The following is a 17,466-nucleotide window of genomic DNA, read 5'->3' on the forward strand; positions in this document are numbered from 1 at the left end:
AGCGCATTTTCGCGACGCCATCGGGAGACTGCGGGTTGGTTTTCACCGCCCTTCTCCCCGATGAAGATTCTCATCGTGAATGGGTTTGCCAATGCCAATCATGAGCGATATCTTCACTTCAAGCACCTGGTCATGCAAGCCCTACGTTCCATCGAAAAGCTCGACGTCACAGGCATCACGATTGTGGTATGCCGGTCTGCCGCGGTTCCGACCGATTGTGAACGCCCATGTAGGAAAAACATCGCAGTGGCCTTGCCGACTACATCTTTGAACTCCACACAGACAACGCCGATCCTGCAGCCATTACACGGTTCGACGGACTCGACTTTGTCTTTCTCGACGGCGATTGCACCATCCCTCCGTGGCATCCAGGCTACAAGAAGGTACGATCTCTTGTTGCTGAACGAGCAGTGACGATACAACGAGTGCCTCGTAGGTGTGCACCCTCGTCAAAATGTGCATGATGACTGGGAAGTGTCTCTTTGGCGCCAACTTTGCAGCGTCTGTCTTGGCGTATTTGTGCTCGACGGGAGGGGAAATGATCCATGCCCTCAACGGGAATGGCCGCGGCGCCCCGTTGAAGAATGTCCAGTCGATTCCGGCCCCCGTCGACGACGGTACTGTCCCCTTCTAGTCCAAGCATTCCCCCATCATCGCCATGTCCAACCCCAGACTTCCTGCCGCATGCCGTGATCTTGGACAGCGACACTGGGGATTACTACACGTACAATGCTGGCCGACTGGAATGGGAGCCCAAAGGTACACAATGTTGACCGTAGTTGGTCGCCTCGATAACGCTGACATGCGCTAGGCAACACGGGTTTGGTGGTCCACTCCAGCGATCGCGATCGAGATTTCGGGGCCCGGCCCAACTCTGCGAGGGCCGGCACACGCCGTCGCGACGGCAAGCTCGATTCAACATGCTGTCGCTTGGCCGACTTGAAGTGCTGCGGCCGATTGGAGATGCAACACCACGTTTACCTCAACGGTCTTCGCCACGGGCAATTCATTGTCAACTGCGCGAGCAAGTGGGACTTGGATGAGCGCATCACGAGCACGAGTGGAAACAAGTACCTGCCATCCGACTCCCCCTACACAACATCCTGACCATTGGGACCAGATACACGGTGTTTGTCGACAGCCCGCGCGGTCCGCTCCTCATCGAGTTTGGCAACGCCCTCTGCGCACACTTTTCCATCGCCCACGACTACCCCGAAACAACGTACGTCCCAGTGAACGATCCATGGACCAATTTCTGAACCCTGTGTGCCTGCAGCGTGATCCTTCAGAACTTTGTCGAGTCCAAATTTGAACAGATCAAGCTGCACGAGCACGTGGACCGGAGCTACATGTCGTCGGTGTCCGGGATGGTCGCGACGACCGGAGGATCCGGGCCTCCGAAACACATCGCAAGTGCGCATCGACAAACTGTCCTCTCCTACTGTGTGTTCTATCGTCGTTTGTCCATGTTTAGGCTTGTCTGCAAACTTTGAGCCGTCGATCCCACCGCCCAAGTTGGATGGAACGGTCAAAGGCAAAAACTCCCCGAAAAAGTGCCGCCCGCTGTCCGCCGCGTCGACCGTCCTTAAACCAAAGATCAGGCCTCACTCCGCAACGCCAACCATGCTGTCGAAGCACGTTCATACGAAACGAGTGGCCGCCTCGGACGACGTGGATGGCTCCGACAACCAAAGGGAAGTTCACGTCACACCATCCCATGACTTGGTCGACTGCAAGAATCCCGCGACGATGCCGGCGGCAATCTCGACCACAAAGTTCGACCCAACCGTAGCGGAGGACGCGTTTAGGCCGCCCAAAGCAAAAGGCACGGTCAAACTTTGCCGAGTCGGCGACCCCCACAAGCCATACTGTGCCTACCATCGCTTTCAAAAGATGGGGCAGCCTGGGGGTGGTGCATACTACTCCGTCGTGAACGACGCGCCGTATGTGGGGCCATTTGAAAAACGCGTTGTCGAAGGCGAGGTACGACGGATCGATGGGGGGCACCTGACAACGGTCGAGTAGAAAAGCAAGCTGCGGTGGATGGCGGGCCCGTTTCGAACCACGTTTGGGAAAGCGTCAACGCACGTTCACCCGGCAGAAGGGATTCTGGGGGGCAAGTACCCCTACGACGTTCGCAATATTCCTGCACATGTCCTCGAGCCAGCACGTAATCACGACCACCCCAAGCCAAAGCCCAAGATCAAACCTAAGCGAATAATATCATGACGGTACCCGTGCCTTGGTCAGTTCATGTCGTCTATGCATTTCGATGAGCAACAGTGTCCATGCAAGCGGAAACAGGAGCGGTTGAGTTTGATCCTGCAGCTGGAGGAATTCGCATGAAACGCCACAGTGACATGTGCCTTGGTCGCCCTCCAAATCTATATAAAGCTCCCCTTCCATCAAATCTTCGTCGTGGTAGAATGCCATGAAGAGAGCCGCCACCCCTCATCGCCCCACGACAACTCTTACCTCGCGTCCGCGGGCCCGAGACGCGTCTGTCCTGCCGAATCTCAAGCTGAACATCGCCCACGCGTCCATCCAAAAGGAAATCAACATCCTCTTGGATGTGGATCCGACGTCGGACGAGACATTCCAAACCACTTTGTACGCGGCTTGATCCTGAACTCGATTGTGAAGGATGGGTGTTTTAGACAATTGACAAAGCAGCCTTCGACTGCGTCGGGCTCGATCCACACCAGTCAGCGAATACCCGTCTCCCTGCCGTCGCCCCATCGGTACACGCCGCGAGCCGAAACCAGGCAAGCGATAAAGGTACCAAGCGCTTTCATCCATTTGACCGTTCTCACGTGGCGTAGACGTTCCACCACTTATTCGTGGCTGAGCCCGAGCGACAGAGGCGGCAGCCGTCGTCGTCAGCAGGTCCTCTCGACTTGGAGCTCGACGACGACAACGATAGCCCTGCACTGTCAACAAAGGCGACGATTTCGAATGAAGATGAGCGATACATGACGAAAGTTGCCAACCTCATCACAGACAGCGCGGGCAAACGTGCGTCTCCTGGCCACACGTTTTGCGACTCAACCGTGGATGTGTTGTGGCACTTGTAGAAATTGCCATCCCCAAGACCCCGCGCCACAATGGTTGGAGCATCAAGGACGTTAAAAACAACTACGGCTGGGTGAGTCGTCGTCGATGCCCCTCTTCATGCTCTGACACTTGACGGCGATGCCAGGGTGGCAAAGTGCGGTTCATGGCGCAAGTGCGAAAGAACCGGCACGAAGTGGACCCACCGGCGGCACAGGGCGACTCACGGCCATCCGTGAAGGTCGACGCTGCTGACATGGTTTATCCACACACTGTCTTTCGATGTTCTTGACATGATGGGACGATGATAGGAACACGTCAATGTGGACAACATGCTGTGCTCGGAAAAGTACATTGACATGTGCTTGAAGATGGAGCTCACGCCTGAGCCATTGATCATCCCAAAGCACGAGGCGTGCGGCATCGACTTGTCGTACTATGGCACGGGAAGCAAACCCATGGACGCGCTGTCTTCGTGGTAAACAGTTCAAATCGAACCTCCGCCGAACTGTCCTCGTGACAACGCGGTAGCTTGGGGTCGATTCCAAAACTCCAGACCCTCGTGGTCAAGGAGAACCGGCTCACGGACACGGCAATCGTCAACATCCTCCAGAGCTCCGATTTTACGCGACTCCTGACACTCAACTTGTCCAAAAACCGCATTCGCCAACGAAGCACGCGTGCACTCCACACGTTTTTAAACCAGAATCGAGTGGTCCAGACGCTCGTGTTGTCGGATTGCGAGTACAATCGCTGGATGGATCTGAGCGGCATGATCACCTCATTCCGGTCGGTGTTTTGCATGTAGCCTCCACTCAGACTTTATCAAGTGCATCGAAGAACCGTTGGCGAAGAATCCGTCGCTGACGGTGCTCGACATGAGCAAGAACAAACTCGACGACTTTTGCGCCACGGCGCTCGCGACGATTTGCAAAGACAACTCGAATCTCACGATGCTTGACTTGAGCTGGAACAGCTTCCGATCCAAAGGCGCGGCAGGCCTCGCGGAAGCGCTGCAGCAAAACCAGTGCCTTCAAACGTTGCTTCTGAGCTGGAATGGCATCGGACATGGCGACGGCGCCAACTGCCTCGCACACGCCCTACGCGACAATGCATACCTCCAGAAACTTGACCTCACGGGGAACTCGATCATGACCGAAGCCACGCTCGCCTTGACCAACATGTGGGCCGAGTCGACCGTGCTTGAAATTTTGATTTTGGACCAGAACCCGATCGGCTCAGAAGGCTTACGGTCCATCTTCCGCGCGTACAGCAACCCCGCAGCCAAGACACACGGTCGTGTGATTCAGTTTGACGCATGCACGCTGCACCACAACGACCCGGTCTTTGACCCCAACTTGTGCAGTACGGAGTTCGTTCCTGTGGTCCGTGTAAACCTGATGTGAATAGGTGGCAGCTACACGATCGATATGGACAACGTAAAGACGTTTTGGCGGGCTCTCGAGATTCTGCGCCTGGCCAACTTGTACCCGAGCGCTTGTGATCTGGATAATGTCGTGCACACGACCCCCCTCGAGGCCAAACACCTCTCACTTCATCGCATCGTCGTGACCACTGAAAACGTCGCGCACGATGGAATGCCGGGCCCTGGGGCACCCACGATAGCCCAGCTGCTTGCTCTCTCAACGCAAACAACGCCTTGGCACGTACCCATCTCCGGCACGATCTCGTTCGACTTCAAGTACAACACCAAGGCCCACCACCCCGCGGACGTTGACCCAGGTAAGGAGGTCCGCTATATCATTTCATGCACATTCTGGACCAGCAAGCCTGTCCTGACGAAACACGTACTACGCATTAGATTCGGTGACTGTATTTTGGGACTCGTATTCCGCCCTCGAGTTTGACTCGGACCGAGTCAAGTACATCAAGATGTACTTGAGCGACCACTACGTCACGGCGTCCCAGGCACGGCATTTTCTCACCACCGTCACAGCGATCGATTCCCACGCCGATCTGGTGCAGTTGTACGACGTCTTCTTGTGCAGTGTTCGAAGGAAGTGTCCCTCGTGGCTTGGCTGTAGGTTGCTACAAAAGGTCTCCGACACGGAGAACCTCTTGGCATGGGCGTCCAAGCCGCTCCTGCCAACCAAGCACCAGTCGTTCCTTAACGAATGCGCGGGCAAGCTGCTCTACTTTGACGGGACCATGCCCAACGGCGCGTACTCGTTGGATCTGTCGTCGTCGATCGACCAACGCATTGCGTCCCAACTTTTTCGCATCTCGGGCGACGACAAGCTGTACAACAAGCAGAACGATGGAGCGAATACGAGCCAGACAGGCAACTGGGAATGCTTTCGCAACGAAACCTTAGACGGCGAACGGTACACGTTCCATCGGTCGTTCGGATTGCCAGAGAAGGGGCTGTTTGAGTTTGACTTTGTCGTAACGTCGCGGCTACCTCGCGCAACGCCGGCAATCTCCCCCGAGGTAACCAAGACGTCCGATCTCGCCGAGGGCGATTGAATCAAGTGTGGTCGTGTAGTTGTTTGAAAAGGTGTGCCACCAAGCGTCGTGCCAGTGGTGTCCGACCGATATATCCAGTGGCCACCACGATGTCGCTTTGAACCGAGCGCAGTCGACGAAACAAACACCTACGTTTTCCGTCAATGTGGCGACGGCGGCCGGAAACAAGCGCGAATACGATGCCCGACGAGCTGGTGACCGTCCACCCTCCCCTCGTATTCTCATTGCTGTTTTGTTACAGAGATGAAGCGATTCTTTGGCCTGGGCCAAGTTGGAGTCACCGCGACCCAAGTCATCGAACTGGCCGAGTGCTTTCACGACGTGGACCAAGGCCGTGTCGACTGCGTCGTGACCATGCTCAATCATGTACTCGACCTCGGCGAGTTGTTCCCACGCCTTCGAACGACTTGGACACCTAGCGAGGTCACGTCGCTCGTGCAACGCGTCGGGTGGCTCAATATTTGGAATCCCGCCTACGCTGAAATGGTACCTTCGCTCGGACGGAGCCTGACGACTTCATGTGACTGCATTAGGAATACACGCTCAATTTGACCGTGTGGGAAGACCACCAAATGGCCGTCATCTTGGCACAGCTTGGGGACATCGAACCGGGCGAAAACTGGGTCGACGAGACATACAACAACATCTTTGGATGGGAGCTGCCCTTGAGCTGGGTTCAGGGCAAAATCCCGCACGCCGGTCGCCTTTATTTGCGGTACACAACGGGGCCAAACCATAAATACCGCGTCGTGTCGGCCCGCGAAGAGTTGAAGAAGCGAACGTTGTGCGGCAAAATGTCGGTGGTTGAAGCGTTGCCGCCAAATACCAAGCAAATCGATATGCGACCACCGACCAAGATGCGACGGAAATCCATCCACCAAGCCGCTTTGTAGAGACAAAACGCAACTCCAACCCATTCATCGTCTCAAGCACGGCAAACTGCGTAACAACATCCACGATGTTTACAAGTTTGACGTATTATCGCTGTGGTCCTGTCACGGACTCGATGAACTCGTCCGACGCTTGTAAGTCGGGGAGGAGCCGCCTCGTCCGTCGTGTTCGCTGCCTCGTCTTTTGCCTTGAGTTCTCCTGGTTAATTTTGTCGCCAAGGTCTTTGAACGCATCCGTTTCTTCCTGCAGTGACGCCAGTAGCCCAACCAGTCGGGCCTTGAACGGCTTGGAGCTGTCGCCTGTTCACCACCATCCGTTTTGCCCAACGCTAGTTGACATGGGCATGACAAGTAGGAACGTACCAGGAGGGATATCGTCTGCAAGGTTATTATGCACCACGAGATCGTCCGCCTTCATGCACAGAGTAGCCATGGCTCCGCCAGAAGCGTCTTGGGGACCAGACCACCACTGTTGAATGTTCCCTCGCGACTGAAGGTGCATGCGAGAGTCTTCGCCAGCACTGCTGCTCGAGTTGCTGCTGCCGACGACTGTGACGGGGCGGAGGGGAAGCTTCGGGGGCGATGATGCGGTGGGTTTCACCAGGACTGGAAACGACTGGGAGTGCGCCAGTCGATTGACCCGTGTCGATTCTTCATCGCGCCGCGCGAGAGCGACGCGACATTCTTCGAGTTTGTCTTGGTGTTCTCTCGACCTTGCGTCGGCCGCTATAACACTCGTTAGACGATGCACGAGTGGTTTCTGACCGCGATGTCATACCTGCCAAGCGTATATGCAGGTCGTGGATTTGGCCAAGGAACCGCTCATGGTCTCGTTCGTACGAGTCAAGTGTGCGCCGGACGATATCGAGCTCGGCCTGGTTCTGGTCCAGGACGACCTGATGGGCACGTTGTATGGCCAACATATCTTTGTCTTTGGCAAGACATTGCTGGTTGGATTCGTGAACTTGTCTCTGCATGAGTTCGTGCTCTTCCAGCAACGATTGAATGCGTGACTCTTGGTCTGCAATGGTGTCTGCCAGTTGCCTAGTTGTCCATGCCATTAGATACGGACGGTTGCGGTTGTTTTGTCTTCAGCTTTCCGTGGGCGAGTCGTACCGGTGAACATCGGTCTTCTTTAGGTCGGCAAATTCGTACACGTGCTTGTCGATGTTGGCGCGCTCGGCAGCTTCGTCTCGTTCTTGTTTCATAAGGTGCAAGGCTTGCTTGAGGCATGTGATTTCGTGTTGAACAGCCTTGCCCGGATCGGTGGCAATGCCGTGCTGGCAGGATGGACAGTAGAACTCGAGATGGTTCTCGTCAATGTTGTCGTCATTCCTCACGGGCTCTGTCACGCATGCACGGTGCCAAAACAGTCCGCAATTCCCATCGCACAAGATCAAGTCATTGCTGGCGATGTGGCACACGGCGCACAAAGGAGGTGCTTCGTCGTCATGTGGTGCTGAGGGAGAGGAAGACGAAGCTGCTTGGGATTGCTCTGGCGGGTCGCTCGCTGGGGAATTCATTTGCTGGCGGCAACGATCGCACGTTGTGGGGCCGGCGGCAGAGCTATTGCTCAGCTGCGCAACGTACTGCGACAACGCTTCGACCTTTCGCTCCATCTCAGCTAACAGTTGCTTGTACTCGGACACGTTCTTCTCTGCATTCACGTGCGGCGCGTTTTGAATGTGTTGTGCACGGGAACCAAATCGAATCGTTGACAGCGTCTCTTCCTACAATGGCGAGCTCGTGGCTCAATGGAGGGGATTGAAAATGGGCGGTCGTCGTACGAGGTTGTCGATGCTGCTGGAGCACGTCAAGACCAAGTGCGTCTTGGCATTGCCCCCCAGTGAATGCTATTTGCAACAACGCCGTGGGTGGTTGGGTACTATGACGGTAGCTGGTACAAACTTGAAGCAAACGCGTAAGCTTGCTGTCTCGATACGGAACATGCTTGGATTTGCCGTCCGTTAGGGCGTTGATAACAAGCCCCAGTGCAGTCAACGACTGCAGCGCAGTGGCCATGAGTCAAGTTACAAGCGGGGGTTGGAGGGTTCGGACGAAAGGCTCACAACACCCACCTTGTTGATGTATTTGGCTTCGTCCAAGCGTTTGCCAGTCGCGGCAGTCTTGCGCACAACTTCGGACCCAGCCAAGTCGACGACAAAGAGCTTCCCTGTCCGTGGTGGGTATCGTCGCATGATGCCACGTGTCTGTCCCTAGTGAATTCGTTTTACCTGTTTGCTTTAGACCTGCCGTCGTTGGCCGTGTGATCGTCAAGACGAAGATGCAATGACTGCGGCTGGACTCGGCATTCATGAGGTGGCCCCCAGTCGATCGATTTGCAATGCTCCGTTGGATGGCCTTCATGGCTGCAGCTGTAGACGTCACGGCCAAATCAGTAGCTCCTTCAACCCAGATCCCCTTTTCTCTGCGATGATGACGAAGTGAGGTGTCGGCCCCTCCATCCCCGCGTGCACCACTCACTTGTCTTCGCGCACCCGCAAACTCACGTTGGACGGAGTGAGCAAATCGCCGATTCGTTCTTGGTACACTTCAAAGCAACTCGTGGTCACGGCAATCGCTTCCTCTGTATCATCCATGACGCCCATTGCCAGCAATATTGCCACGTCAGGGGGGTCACACCTTCACCCAGCTCTGATATCGAGTCAAACACGCGTTGCACGAGCCGTGGGAGGAGTCCAGGGTCCGTCTTGGAGCCGACAATCGTGTGTGTCTTGCCGCTGCCTACAACCATCCATTGATGAAGATACGGCATCTGGCGATGTCGTACCAGTTTGCCCATACGCCAAGACAGTGTAGTTGTACCCCAGTAAGAGGTCGTTGACCACAGGGGCCCCTACGTGCTCAAACACTTGGTCCTGCGTCGCTTCCCCCGAAAACACCCGCGCGAACGACGAGTGCCGCGATGCGTGTCCTTTAGCATGGGACACGAGCACCGTGTGTGGGTCGGGAAAGTCAAGCCACGGTGCCGCCGCCGCTTCAGTGTCGATATCTGGGGAGCCCCGGAACCGACAACTCACCTGGACGCAGCTAGTTGTCGCCATGGTGCATGCCTTTGATGCCAAATGAAAATAATACATCGTCCACATTCCTGTCTGATTGTAAGAGTACGTCTAAAAATAGTTGGAGCCGCCCTGCCATACTCCCATCAAGCCCGATGGTGACCGCGCAACTTGAAATGAGCTTCGAGACGCTGGCGGTTCACAGGCACCACTCCGAGCCCATGACCAGCCCCTTGAACATCTTCCATGACAAACAGCGACCGGATCGATGGATTCAACACGTCGAGCATGTCGAGGACCGCATGGGAGTTCTGCACCTCAAACAAAATCGGATGTGCCGGCATTGAATGCTTCACGTAGGGATTCAGCAGCTTGACAAGCGCGAGGGCCGTGGCCTTGGGAGTTTGAAACACTCCGAGGGCGTATCTTACAGAGCCCCCATGCACTCGCTTTGTAATTTCCTCGAAGCGGTGGGTCGAGTTGGCCAAGTGAAACACTTGGTCAAACAGCGGGAGGAGATTCTGGGCCACTAGCGCTTGGAGGAGCTGCACCGTTGTCGCAAGGCTGAGCTCGAATTGATACTTGTTCCCCTTGACCTTTCGTCGCGACGCAATCGAGTTGGGGTTGGACGTGTCCAGGAGCACAGTCGCTGCCAGTTCTGGATGCCGTTTGCGCACGCACGTGCGAACGAGAATGTCAAACGTGGCAGGATCCGGCATCAGGCCATACCCAAGCAGCTCTTGCCACAAAAACATCAGCCGACCGATGTGTTCCTCTTCGTCCAGGCGTCGGAGAATCGCCTGCGGGACCGGTTCGCGCTGGCCAGACTCGTTTGGGTAGATTGCTTTCTTGACACCAAATGGGTTGACGTAGATGCCGACAGCCATCGATGCCAGCATGGCAGACGTAATAGCAACAGCACCTCCCGACTCGGACAAGTCGGACGTGTACAAGGCCGTCCCCACGATTGCCCCGAGGCCGGCCAGTCCGGTGTAGACAACTCCCGAGTTGATTCGTCGAAACTGGCCGTGGAACACACCGTGAAGCATCGTGTTTATTGTGACGGTCGACGGCTTGAGGCCCTTGGACTTCATGGCCTCGTACCACTTGAACGCTTCGTCCATGCGATGTTCTTTCCCACACACTTTGATCATAATGTTGTATGAGATCACATTCAACGGGTGCCGCACGTTTTCGTCCACGGACGGCGCTTTGCCCCACGGTTTGGCCGGTATTTTCGCTTGAAGCGCTTCAAATATCTCGACCGCGTCGTCGTAGTGGTCCGACTCAGTCAGGTCGTCCAAAAAGTCGTTCAAATGGTTCACAGGCAGCGTCATCCCAGCTTTCGTTAGCTCGTGGTACCGGACAATCGCCTCCTTGACTTTGCCGGCGCGGCAGTCCATACGGAGGTAGATGCCGTGGCAGACGGCGTCCAAGGCCACGTCGTGTTGCTCCATGTACGCTTTTACCTGAGCTAAACGGGCGTGGTCGTTGCTTTTGGCGCAAAGGATGAAGAGCGAGTGAAATGCCGACATGTGGGGAATGCCAGTCTGACTGTTGGCGCAAGCCAAATCGAACAAGGCAAACGCTTGTGCGGTTTTGTCCTTGGTCGATTCCCGGACGCATGCACCGAGAATCCGCGACACAGTGCGACCAGTCAGTGGCAGCGCTCCGGACTTGGCCATTGCTATCACTTCGTCAAGTAACCCAAGATTCAGCATGATTCGAATCATTTCGTTGTGGACTGAGCCAACAGGTGAGGCCAGCAATGTGGACTTGGTAACGAGGGGACGGGCTGCCTCAAGCAGTTCACTGGATCGGCATTTACCCAGCGTACGGCCCACGTCGCGCCAGTAGTCGAGAGTCACCTGGATCGATGGGTTTTCAATCTTTGCTGCGATCGCGGCCAGTTCCTTCTTGACCCGCGCCTCTTCTGGCACTGTCAAAGCTGGCGCTACTTTTGACTGTCGGTCATGTGTCGCCATCGAAGAGAGGCATGCACGAAGGGGTGCGTCGCGCGACGTTCGTCTTCCAAATCGTGCCAGCATCGTTCGACTTGGTGGTCAAGGTGCGCAAGTTCTGTCGGGATGCTATCCGTACTGTGGCGTATCCGGTTATACTTGGCTGTACTGTACTTGTTAGTAGACGTGTTTGACCATAGTACTACTAGCTCTATAAAGTAGTTGTTGTATCCTAATCGGATATGAAATGACGGGAATATGCAATAATACGACTTCATGCAGTTGACAAACCCGAATACTCAATTAGTAGATACAGAATAACGCAAAATATAAAAACTTGTGTCGTGCGCTTTGACTCTGACATTTTGTGACGGTCTGGTAGATCGAGACACCATGACTCAATGGCGGCCGCTGTATCTCCGACGGCGGCTCAGGGAGGCAAACGAAGATGGCACGTCCAATTGTGTTTCTACTTCTGTCGTGAAGAAGGACTCTTCCCAACCCTCGCGCAGTAACGTGCGCCGGCTGTTGGACTTGATCACGTTGGAGTGGCCAACCTTATGTAGCGGCATCGTCGGTTTGTCGGTATCGTCCATCACGAATTTGTTGTTTCCCAAGGTACTCGGTGCTGCGCTGGACGTTGCATGCGGCAGACCTCCGCCGCGCAACATGTCACACAAGGCGTTCTTCCTCACGATTCTGTCCATCTTCGTATCGGGTGCAACGGCTTCCTTCGTCCGGGTCTACTGTCTTGGCTCCGTCGCCGAGTCCACCGCCAAGCGGTTGCGTGATCGAATTTTTGCTGCGTACATGGCCCAAGATATGCAATTCTTCTCCAAGTCGGAACGCACAGAGCTCGTTCATAGGCTCACGCACGAGTGTCAAACTGCTGCCGACGCCGTTGTGGACATCATCGCCGATGGGTACCGTTCCTTGAATTCATCAATCGGGGCCAGTATCATGCTCTTTCGTTTGTCGCCTACTCTTACGCTCGTGTCGCTCTCTATTCTGCCTTTCCTCGGGGCGGGCGCCATGTCGATGCGTCTGTACCTCAAGGGCTTGGAGCAGCAGTACGACGCGACCCTTGCCGCGCTTCGACTCTCGGCTGACGAACGGATCGGTGGCATTGAAACTGTCAAGCTGTGTACCCAAGAAGCGACGGAGCTCCGAGCATTTGTCGACCAAACGACGACGGTCGCGAAGGCTGGGCGCAGGGCCAAGGCCGTGGAAGGTCTCTACATGGGCGGGCTGTCGTTGTCCATCAACCTGTCCCTTGCCAGTGTCCTGTGGGTCGGGGGCTCAATTGTCGGGAGCGGTGGCCTCACGACCGGCGAACTCACGTCATTCATGATGTACAGTGGGTTCATGTGCCTCGGGTTTGCCCAGCTGTCGACCCTCGGGTCAAAAGTTCGATCCACAAATGAAGCAACTGGTGTACTCTTCAACCTCGTCAACGAGTCCGTTGCATCCACTCCGGAGAGCGAAGATAAGCACCAGTCGATCGAAAACGTCGCAGGTGCCATTACGTTGGAGCATGTGACGTTTGGCTACAACGACCACACTCCGCTCTTCCAAGACTTGACGTGGCATGTTCCTGCGGGCTCAGTTGTTGCCTTGGTCGGGGCCAGCGGCGCGGGCAAGTCGACAGTGGCCAAGTTGATCACACGGCTACTCGAACCATCCTCTGGTAAGGTAATGTTGGATGGTGTCGACGTTGCTGAATTAGACAAGAAATATTTGCGACGTCAGGTGGCCATGGTCCCTCAGGTAGACACTGTTTTTTCTCTTCCTGTTGTGCAACATGGCAGTCACCGATGTCGAGTGTAGAACTCCACGATATTCGCTCAAACTGTGCGCAACGCCATTCTTTACGCCAATCCCACCGCATCTGACGACGAAGTCCGCGAAGCCGCTGCGCTCGCCCATGCGTGTGATTTCATCGCCGAACTGCCACAAGGATACGACACCTTTGTGACTGCGTCGAGTGTGTCTGGCGGCCAGAAGCAACGGCTCGCGCTGGCCCGCGCTCTGCTGACGCATCCAAAAGTGCTTGTCTTGGACGAAGCCACGGTGGCGCTGGAGGGTAGCACCGAACATGGCATTTTGTCCCGCGTGGCGAGCGCTCAGACCACGATTGTGATTGCGCATCGCTTGTCCACCATCCGAGCATGTGCATCGATCGCCGTGCTACACGAAGGTGCAATCGCTGAAGTTGGCACATACGATGAACTGAATCGAGACGGAACTCTTTTTCACTCGCTCGTGGCGTCGCATGCGATTGAGGCGTCGGCCTGAACCACTTGGTTGTGTGAACACAGAGGAAACATGAGCTGTACTGGAGAATTGAAAGAGTCGAGTTGTGTATCTTTTGTTTGTTGATTGTCAACATTTTGCGTGGGCATCACGATGCGAAATGAGACTAAGGCACGCATGCTGCTGATGCAGTGGCACCATTCGCAATGGAGGAGTGCGCTCCCACCCTCTACAAGTAGCTCATGCATGTTGTCGGCCGCAACGATGTCCCGGCCATCCATGCATTGCCGTCGTCTCGGACGCCTCACGAACAGACGACTCGCTGCTTCCGCATTTAGGTTCGACTCAGGCATGCGAATAATCCCGTTGCGACAAAGCATGTCAAAAGCGTTACGAGCGTATCGAAGCGGCACGAAACGACTACGTATTGAATCGCAGGACCTCAGCCACTTCGGCTCGGTCAATGGGTCGGGAACACGTCTTGTCGTCTCTGTGGGTGCTGGTCATCGTCCTGGTCAGCCATGGCTGCCACAGTGCACGGCCATTTACGCAGTGGACCGAGCATGTGGTACGACCGAAACAGAGATCTCGTGGAGGTCCTGATGCCTTCAGTAGTACGGCAAAGTCGCGGGCGACGGGGTCGAGTACGCGTCATTCCAGGGTAATGCCCAATTCGAATGGAGATGCCTTGTGACGGTGCAACTTGTAGTGGAAAGGGGCGTGACCGACGTGCAAGTCACGTTCTCCCGGAGCGACTTGCGCGGTCGCACGGTGGCCCCGATGCTGTACGGCAAACTCGGCGCGATCCCAACATTAACTTCGTACGACTGGAACTTCAACGGGACGCTCGACTCCTTCTGGCTCACCGAGAGCATCCCGAACTTGAAGGTTTGCCAGAACTTCGTTCGTTTCAAGTGCGTGGACACATGGTCATTGCGTAGGCTGGGACGTACTACATAGCGCTTTGGGGGGGCGATTTACCAGGCACGATCAATAACTTTGGTGTCGGCAACAGCACGAACGTATGGTATTACTTGGACATCACGTCGATTGGGTGCATCGACCCCGACAAAACTGGTTCGACACCGCCCGCGTCACCGCAGAGTGCATAACGTTGTTGTGTGTTTGACAGGGTACAATTGCAACTTGCAAGTGGTGTCGATGGCAAAGCAAGCTGCACTTGCCCAGCCTCAACAGAGCATCGTCAACGCGACGGGCAAGCATGGAGTCCCCGTGTCGGGGTGCATGGACTACACGTCGAACTTGCAGTTCTTTTCCATTGACTTGACGAGCCCCCAACTCAGTCTTGTCGCGAAGGTAGACTCACGCGTCCTGAATCATGTCGCGATCGCATTGTGAGGGGGTGGGGCATTCTTTCAAACGTAGTTGACCATTCCTCAAACGTTTGTGCGAAACGATGTGTTTTACTGGGCGCTGTACGACAACCCTGGCAACCCCCTCGACCCAACGACGATTCCTCTTCTTGAAGGCATGGGGTACTTGAGTGACGGCAATGCCACGCTGCAATACGATGTACCGACAATCGGGTAAAATATGCGACACGAGCCGACACCGCGGAGCCCTCACTCGTCGGACGGTAGAACGTACTGGGTACTAGTGTACATGGACGCACCGCCAAAGTTGTCACGTTGCTACCGGTCCACCGGGGTGGCCTTCACGCTGACGTGGTCTGCCGAATCGTGTTCGACGACGCCAGCCATCGACATGTGCCACACGACTTGGCAACGCTTGAACGAAGCTCGCAGCGACCCAAGTCGAAACCAAAGCGTGCTGGACTCGTGGTTTCTCGCGGATTCACCAACGGTCACAGACGTCGGGGCGTTTCCATCGGCCGCGGTACGTGTGGTCCGCTCGATAGACGACATTACGAATCAACTGACTGTGTTATGACGCTGCTGCCGTCCAGGGCTACACGGTGAACATCCGCGACAACTATGCCGGGTCAAACTTGATCTTGCACCTGGTCACAAAGACTACGACCGTCGACATGCTCAACGTGACGATCTTGATCCGGGCAGATGGGCTGCCGACTGAGTCTATTTATGACTACAAATTGCTCGGTCGCGATGCGGCAGCGCTGCCAGCCAACAAGGCCAAGACGTTTCTCGTCTTCAATGAGAATATGCTACAACAAAGAATGCAGACGAAAACGTTGTACACGGTGGCGTGGCCGATGCTCCGGTTTCCGGCCGTTGGCAAATGGAACATTGTGGTCCAAACATCGCAACCGCAGTAATGAGCCACTGCCCGCGCGATGTCGATCCTGACCGGCATCTACGTAGACCGTGGATGCACATGCTCGTGCTGCAAAGCTCCCCGTGCCCAGTCGGCATGTGCGGCGAGTTCGGCACGTGCAAAGTCTCGACAACGTATCAAGGTCTCGTCATCGGGCGATGCCAGTGCATCTATGGGTACGCCGGCGACTACTGCGACCACTTGTACTTGGAAAACTACGAGTCGAGGTCGTACTTTTTGATCTTATCCAACTTTGCCATCCTCCCCGCGGCGATCGTGTCGTTTCAGCGGTCGTTGTATGGTTCGTACACTGTTTGTCACCACTTCAACGTCAATGTGTGCACGGTGCTCTGTGCTTGGGTAGTCGAAGCATTCTTGTTCATGTCGTTGGGCGTGATCTCGAGTGTGTACCACGCATGCGATATCAATTGGGTGTGCCTCGTGCAGTACTCGTACCTACAGGTCCGTGGAGTCAAAACGTTTCCCTTGAGCTCACTTCCCATGTCTTACCCCCACGTGTTGCTAGAAAATGGACTTCATCTTTTCGTTCAATTCGATCCTGCTGTGCTTGTTTCACCTTGCAGGCGTTCGACCCAAGCGAAAGGTACGTGTAAACGTCGTTGCGGAGCCATCTTCGCTGACGTCACACTACCAAGGCTATCATGCAATTCGTGGGACTCACTCTCCTCGTCATCTTGATCGCGATCGATCCAACCACCATGACCAACTGGCTCATCATTGGCGGCCTCGGTGGCGGCCAACTTGTGATTGCATGGACGACATATGTACTGTCTCGAGAGATTTTCACCGTCATCGATGCGTTGTGGTAATGATAGATTGTCTTGGCTCGAGTGGTCATGGGTCGAAGTACGAAAGTCCGAAGGTATGCTCAACTGTTCTGGTTGAAACTAATTTGGTCGTAGAATTCTGTACTCGTTCCTCTTCCTCAGTGGCAACTTCCATGTCCCTCTCTTGGTCCTTGGGGTGTTGCTATGGTCATCAGGGCTCATTTGCTGGTTCCTCAATCGAGGGCCGTCGTACTGGCTGGTAAGTCGCCGCTCGACTGCGTTGCCCACATTGACTGAGTCGGTTGTGCGCATAGGAACACTCGCTGTGGCACATCTTCGCCATGTCGGCAGCTGGCACACTGATGGCTTGCCGAAAGAGTCAATGGTATAAAATCCTCGATGACCATGGCGTTGACGCCCTGCCACGCGTCCATTCGCCAATATCAAAACGCCCCTTCTTTGGCACGAACGAGAACCTCAATGCCTCTGGAAGCTGCATGGTGGCAGTCACGGTGACACCCGCGTGTGCGACGCCAACGCAGAGCCGCGAACTCACCCTTGACCTCGGCGAGATTCAACAAGAAGTCAGCCGCTAGTTGGCTAGTTGTTGATCGGAGCGCCACGTCACGCAAGTGGAAGCACAACTCAAACTATGTTTATGAGTTTTCGAGGAAATTAATTACAGATACTAGTATGGTCCATAATCTTTGACCAATTATTTTCTCATTGGCGGAATTATTCTAAAACGTACACTATG

The 17,466-nt window shown here is 55.2% G+C and overlaps 6 protein-coding genes across 7 annotated transcripts in view; 4 read left to right on the plus strand and 2 right to left on the minus strand.

Annotated features, from left to right (window-relative positions):
* The first annotated feature begins 2 nt into the window (after positions 1-2).
* On the plus strand, positions 3-2,250 carry H310_07178 (hypothetical protein). Its single transcript, XM_008872519.1, has 9 exons — positions 3-186; positions 234-383; positions 437-617; positions 673-759; positions 812-1,070; positions 1,121-1,222; positions 1,277-1,413; positions 1,475-1,983; positions 2,026-2,250. Exons 1-9 carry the CDS (start codon positions 61-63, stop codon positions 2,227-2,229), a joined length of 1,755 nt encoding a protein of 584 aa, XP_008870741.1. The 5' UTR covers positions 3-60; the 3' UTR covers positions 2,230-2,250.
* Positions 2,251-2,431: 181 nt separating this feature from the next.
* On the plus strand, positions 2,432-6,431 carry H310_07179 (hypothetical protein; the record flags this gene model as incomplete). Its single annotated transcript, XM_008872520.1, has 14 exons — positions 2,432-2,610; positions 2,658-2,778; positions 2,823-3,015; positions 3,075-3,145; positions 3,200-3,310; positions 3,363-3,529; positions 3,583-3,795; positions 3,860-4,416; positions 4,462-4,794; positions 4,874-5,039; positions 5,097-5,502; positions 5,558-5,732; positions 5,780-6,024; positions 6,072-6,431. 14 exons carry the CDS (start codon positions 2,432-2,434, stop codon positions 6,429-6,431), a joined length of 3,297 nt encoding a protein of 1,098 aa, XP_008870742.1.
* An 85-nt stretch (positions 6,432-6,516) lies between these two features.
* H310_07180 (hypothetical protein) lies at positions 6,517-9,493 on the minus strand (the record flags this gene model as incomplete). The annotated part of the gene is made up of 11 exons (XM_008872521.1): positions 6,517-6,728; positions 6,792-7,154; positions 7,207-7,472; positions 7,545-8,158; positions 8,216-8,281; positions 8,337-8,432; positions 8,507-8,601; positions 8,663-8,856; positions 8,913-9,015; positions 9,072-9,173; positions 9,220-9,493. The coding sequence occupies 11 exons, from the start codon at positions 9,491-9,493 to the stop codon at positions 6,517-6,519; spliced, it is 2,385 nt and encodes a 794-aa protein (XP_008870743.1).
* A 10-nt stretch (positions 9,494-9,503) lies between these two features.
* Positions 9,504-11,534, minus strand: H310_07181 (hypothetical protein). The gene has a single exon (XM_008872522.1). It carries the CDS (start codon positions 11,497-11,499, stop codon positions 9,598-9,600), a length of 1,902 nt encoding a protein of 633 aa, XP_008870744.1. The 5' UTR covers positions 11,500-11,534; the 3' UTR covers positions 9,504-9,597.
* A 223-nt stretch (positions 11,535-11,757) lies between these two features.
* H310_07182 (hypothetical protein) lies at positions 11,758-13,778 on the plus strand. Its single transcript, XM_008872523.1, has 2 exons — positions 11,758-13,179; positions 13,240-13,778. The coding sequence occupies exons 1-2, from the start codon at positions 11,806-11,808 to the stop codon at positions 13,705-13,707; spliced, it is 1,842 nt and encodes a 613-aa protein (XP_008870745.1). The 5' UTR covers positions 11,758-11,805; the 3' UTR covers positions 13,708-13,778.
* A 289-nt stretch (positions 13,779-14,067) lies between these two features.
* The window catches only part of H310_07183, a 5,478-nt gene continuing 2,079 nt past the window's right edge, over positions 14,068-17,466 (plus strand). For both annotated transcript variants that reach the window (XM_008872524.1, XM_008872525.1), the window contains exons 1-8: positions 14,068-14,233; positions 14,281-14,326; positions 14,375-14,553; positions 14,607-14,742; positions 14,798-14,982; positions 15,052-15,212; positions 15,267-15,522; positions 15,593-15,918. In XM_008872524.1, coding sequence (XP_008870746.1) covers positions 14,129-14,233; positions 14,281-14,326; positions 14,375-14,553; positions 14,607-14,742; positions 14,798-14,982; positions 15,052-15,212; positions 15,267-15,522; positions 15,593-15,918 — 1,394 coding nt within the window. In that variant the 5' untranslated portion in view covers positions 14,068-14,128. The remainder of the gene's footprint in view (positions 14,234-14,280; positions 14,327-14,374; positions 14,554-14,606; positions 14,743-14,797; positions 14,983-15,051; positions 15,213-15,266; positions 15,523-15,592; positions 15,919-17,466) is intronic.

The sequence above is a fragment of the Aphanomyces invadans genome (assembly GCF_000520115.1).
Source record: "Aphanomyces invadans strain NJM9701 unplaced genomic scaffold supercont1.13, whole genome shotgun sequence".
NCBI lineage: Eukaryota > Oomycota > Saprolegniomycetes > Saprolegniales > Verrucalvaceae > Aphanomyces > Aphanomyces invadans.

Coding starts and splice junctions, on each gene's coding strand:
- H310_07178 (XM_008872519.1), top strand. CDS start 61: ATGAAGATTCTCATCGTGAATGGGTTTGCCAATGCCAATCATGAGCGA. Junction 384..436: donor GGCATCCAGGCTACAAGAAG/GTACGATCTCTT, acceptor AGTGCCTCGTAG/GTGTGCACCCTCGTCAAAAT. Junction 1,414..1,474: donor GCCTCCGAAACACATCGCAA/GTGCGCATCGAC, acceptor GTCCATGTTTAG/GCTTGTCTGCAAACTTTGAG.
- H310_07181 (XM_008872522.1), bottom strand. CDS start 11,499: ATGCTGGCACGATTTGGAAGACGAACGTCGCGCGACGCACCCCTTCGT.
- H310_07182 (XM_008872523.1), top strand. CDS start 11,806: ATGACTCAATGGCGGCCGCTGTATCTCCGACGGCGGCTCAGGGAGGCA. Junction 13,180..13,239: donor AGGTGGCCATGGTCCCTCAG/GTAGACACTGTT, acceptor TGTCGAGTGTAG/AACTCCACGATATTCGCTCA.